Raw genomic sequence first — 4,675 nt, forward strand, 5'->3', positions numbered from 1 at the left:
TAAAGAGTCTCTTTCCCCCCCACCTCACCCCCCCTGCTCTCCATCTCAGCTCTATCTCACATCTACGGTCCACCTAAATTTGGCTTTGTTCACCATCCAAATCAAAGTAGTATACCTTCCATGGGCTTTAAATCACTCAGACAACCAAGTCAGCACTGGGGACAACGTAACAGTTGGATCAAGCTACGTTTTTCTTCTGCCTATGCTTGAGCAGGGGGTTGGGCTGGAAGACCTCCAAGGTCCCTTCCCTCTCTGTTATTCTGTAATTCTATAATCCCCAATCAATTGACCCGTGGAACAGCTTTCCCCTCAGAAGTTGTGGGTGCTTCATCACTGGAGGCTTTCAAGAAGAGACTGGACAGCCCCTTGTCTGAAATGGTCTAAAGTTTCCTGCCTGAGCAGCGGGGTTGGACTAGAAGACCTGCACGGTCCCTTCCAGCTCTGCTATTCTATACGCCAGTTCAATGCAAGATGAGGCGTTAAGTCAGAAGTGACACCAACTCTGTTTGCAACCCACCTTCTCTTTGCAAAGCGTCTCTAAATGTAAATTGCAAATTCAACCAGTTGTCCTTGTAAGGCCGGCAGATGGCTTGGACTATTCTTTTCACATTTGCCGAAGGCTGAAGGAACACACACATGTGCAAGTGAGTCAAAATCCCCAAGTCATGTCCTCCCAGAGTTCTTGTTGTCGGGCTGCATGGCTAAGTTAGTCCTCTTCGTGGGGCGCAATCAATCGTCTCTTGGTTGCCTTGGGGGAGATCCTGCTCTCAGCCCAGAGGCTGGCAGGAGGGCTGGGAGCTTGGTAGCCCATCTGATTGGGGTCCACCAAGTCCTTGGACAAGAGGATGTAGATGGAGGGCACATTCTTCTGGACAGTGAGGTGTTCAGGAGGACCTTCGGCCCTCGGTCCTTGGTTCTCCCACACTTCCACCAAGGTCCGGTACTGGAGTTTGGTGACCTGGTGGAGACCTCCCAACTTCCTCTTCATGATCTCCACGCAGGTGATGGTTTTGGTGACCGCCCGTCCACAGCCGCTGAAGACAATCTGACGGATCTCCTCCTTCTCCATCCTGGCCATGGCGAAGCCCATCAAGTTCCGGATTTTGCTGCCCTCCTTCACCTTCATCTCCACCACGTGGGGCTGCAAGTCGGAGAAGGGCAAGGGGCTGCCTTGCTCTGAGGTCTTCACCTTCCTGAAGTTCTCCATCCTGGACTGGACGGCCGGGGCTCCGGCGGGGAGGAGGGCGGCCGTGGCCTCCTCCGCTGCTCCAGAACTCATCCTTTGGGCCATCACCAGAGGACCCTCGGTCAGGGACGAGGTTCCCCCCGGCTCGGCATCTCCCAGCTGCATCTCAGACCCCAGGAAGAAGAGTCTCGCTGAGGACCCCAAGGCTTCTCAAGGGAAAGACTCACCGAGAAGCGGTCCAAAGCTCTGGCGATCTCCGGCGCTTTGCTCTGCCTGGAAGGCGGTGGGGAGCCCGACTTTCCGCCCGCTGCGTCTCGCCGGCCGCTCGCACCTTCCGTAGCCTTCTCGGCTTCATCCTGGACCGACTTCGGTTCCTCCAGCCGTCCAGCAACGAGGGGAGGCAGGTGTCACGGAGGGAGCCGGGGAGAGCGCGCGATCCAACTCCCACGCCTTTTCCAGCGTCCCGTTCAGCGTTCCCTGGCCGGGGAGCACAGCCGGTCCGCCCGTCCGTCCGACTTCTCTGCCTCCGTCGAGGCGCGGCTGAGCGCCAGGACGGGGGTCCCGGTCAGACTTATTCCTTCCTTCCTTCCTTCCTTCCTTCCTTCCTTCCTTCCTTCCTTCCTTCCTTCCTTCCTTCCTTCCTTCCTTCCTTCCTTCCTTCCTTCCTTCCTTCCTTCCGCGGCGCCCGGCTCCCGGCCAACGTCCCGGCGCGCTCTCGCCGCTTCGCTCGGCGGCGCCCGAGTCTGCTCCGGCTCAAGGACGAGCGGGCGGTGCGCAACTGGGAATCGTCGGTGTCAGCAAAGTGCAGGCGGCGGCGGCGGTCCCTGCCGCGGAGGCGGCGTCGCCGCGCTCTCCCCGCCTCCCGGGAGGGAGCCCTCTGCCTGGGGAGGGGGTGGCAGGGCTCCAGGAAAGGTACCCTTCCAACCAGCGGGCGACCCGGCAGGGTAGGACGAGGGCTGGTGCTGGGGGGTGGTCTGCCTAGCCGGAAGGCTGGAGGTGTCTGGCTATGTGGGGATAGGGGCTATGGGCTTGGCCAGGTGTGTGTGTGATGGTTTAGCCTTGGAGACCCACTGTCCACTTTCTCTTTGGAGCCCTTGGCTCCGAGTCGCCAGTCTGGAAAGTCGGATCCTCTGCCCTTAGGAGAAGTCCTTTGTTTCGGGCTTGGAGGTGGGACTTGTCTCCTGGCTTGGTGGCACTCTTCAAGACCTGCGTTCCCTGGAGGAGGAAGAGCTTCTCACCTTTTGAGGTCAACTGAGAGTAAATCCTCCTCCTCCTCCTCCTCCTCCTCCTCCTCCTCCTCCTCCTCCTCCTCCCCACAAACCTCACTCCCTTCTAGCCCTGATGATGCTGGGTAATGAAACACCTGCAAGAAAACAACCAAGCTCAGAAGGAGCCAAGAACCTCATTCTCCTCTGCAGACCCCTCTCCCTTCTAGCACTGATGATGTTAGCTAGTTGGGTCACGAAACGTCTGCAAGAAAAACACCCAACGCAGAAAGCACCCAGAATGCCACAGTTCCATCCTGAGCTACAAATATTTTCTCTTCTATCGGAAACCACTCAAGGCCAAATTGTAATGGTGAGGTTCCAGACAAGCTGTGATATACATTTTGTGAAAGATATCTTCTCCTCGGGCAACAAAGAGATTGATTGATCCAAGGTTATCATTGTTGTTCCTATCCCAGAAGAAAAAAAAAAGGGGGGTGGGGGGGTGGGAAATCATTCCTGTGACTAAATTTATATAAGGCTTCTTGATGGACTTGCAGCACTCCGGGCTAAGGAGAAACAGTTGAAAGATGGATAAACGGTGCAGGATATTGATTTTTCAATTGAGTATATCAGCTTCATGGAGCTCTGAGGACTGTTTTTATGCCTCCCAGAGATTGTAAATCTCTCCCCTTTGACTGCTGAGTACTAGGACGGAATTGGGGCATTTTCAGATAAATGTCAAAACAACCCACTGCTCTCCTTCATCTCCACAACATGGTTTGGCTTGACTGTTGGGTTAGCATTTTTCTGAGTTCTCAGCCAGCGTGACTTGCAAGTGATTGGCTTCAGTTTGTGTGAACCGAATCAGTCCTGATTTATTCAGCAAATCATTTTTAACCACCACTAATCAAGGAGAGAACCAGCCTAGAACTAAGGACAAATCTCCAGACAGTTAGAACAATCAGGGGGAACAACTTGCCTCCGGAAGTTATGGGTGTTCCAACACTGGCGGTTTTGAAGAACAGATTGGGCAACCATTTGTCTGAAATGGCCTCCTGCTTGATCAGGGGGCTGGGCTAGGTGACCTCCAAGGTCCCCTTCCAACTCTGTTATTCTGTTATCCATGGCCTTCTCTAATCTGATGCTTGGGAGATATGCCGGATGACAACTCCCACTGCACATAGCAAGCACAACTGTGGGCCGAGGAAGGCTGCTTTAAATGCAAAGCATTTACAATCCAAATAAATAAAAATGATATAGTCTTTGTTTTGACAAAGCACGGTGCTTGCATAGCATGCTTGACCTACATTCCAGTCAGCAGCTGAGTCTCGGAGTTCATTGGAACCATCAGAATGGCTGTGTACAAAACATCTCCAATTGGTCTCTCTATATGCGTATGCTAAGCTATTTGGGATATTACTAAATTTTACTACTGCTACTGATATTACCGCTAATCCCCATTTTTAAGACAAGCCAATACCACCGTCTTGTACACTTGCCAGTAAATTGGCTCAGCTCCTCGGCTCCTCATTCTTAAAAAATGCTCCTTTCGTCTGTGTTAGATGTAATGAGGAGAGACCAGCTGTAACATGTATAAATATATTGCACATTTTTGTTTGATGCCTCTTGATTGCGCCCTGCTTTTAATTGCTACTCTGCTTGCCAGCCCCCAGTGTCCCTTTTTGTAAAAAGGCAGCGCTATAAATTTGTTAAATAAATAATTATGCAGGGTGCACACGGAAGGGAGATGGTGAACTTGAGATTATACCAGAAGCGAATTCAATGGTTTATTGATATACCACGATCAAGGAAAGGAAGGAAGGAAGGGAGGGAGGGAGCGTGAAGCTGTCAGCTTAAACAAGAAATGTAAAGTGGTTTCCATCCGTGCCGCCGATGGAGACAAATTGCTAGGTGGATGATAGCAAAAAGGGAATTTATAAAGCAATTGCTTTTGAAAGAAGAAGTAATATCCAAGTTATCCCTCTTAAAAACAGGCGCATAAATGGCTGAGGCTGACTTTGCATCTCCTACCACCTCCAGCCGAAAAGGATCCTTTGTGGTTGTTTGAGAGGGGCACGTTTTGAGAAATGCCATGTAAAATGCTGAAGGGCAAAGGGCAAAGCTCTTTGGGGAAGACCCCACCCCACCCCACCCCCCGCTGTGTGTCTCAAGGACAAACTGAGCAAGCTCTTACAAAACACTTGGAATATTGCATCCAGTTTTGACTGCCGCAGTAATGATGATGATGATGATGATGATGATGATGATGAGACATTGAAAA

The 4,675-nt window shown here is 52.0% G+C and overlaps 1 protein-coding gene across 1 annotated transcript; it reads right to left on the reverse strand.

Moving 5' to 3' along the window:
• Nucleotides 1-706: 706 nt before the first annotated feature.
• Nucleotides 707-1,351, reverse strand: LOC308679250 (ribonuclease P protein subunit p25-like; the record flags this gene model as incomplete). Its single annotated transcript, XM_081346841.1, has 1 exon — nucleotides 707-1,351. One exon carries the CDS (start codon nucleotides 1,349-1,351, stop codon nucleotides 707-709), a length of 645 nt encoding a protein of 214 aa, XP_081202967.1.
• Nucleotides 1,352-4,675: the final 3,324 nt, after the last annotated feature.

This window comes from Vipera berus (genome assembly GCF_964194415.1).
Source record: "Vipera berus genome assembly, contig: HAP1_SCAFFOLD_88, whole genome shotgun sequence".
NCBI classification, from domain to species: domain Eukaryota; kingdom Metazoa; phylum Chordata; class Lepidosauria; order Squamata; family Viperidae; genus Vipera; species Vipera berus.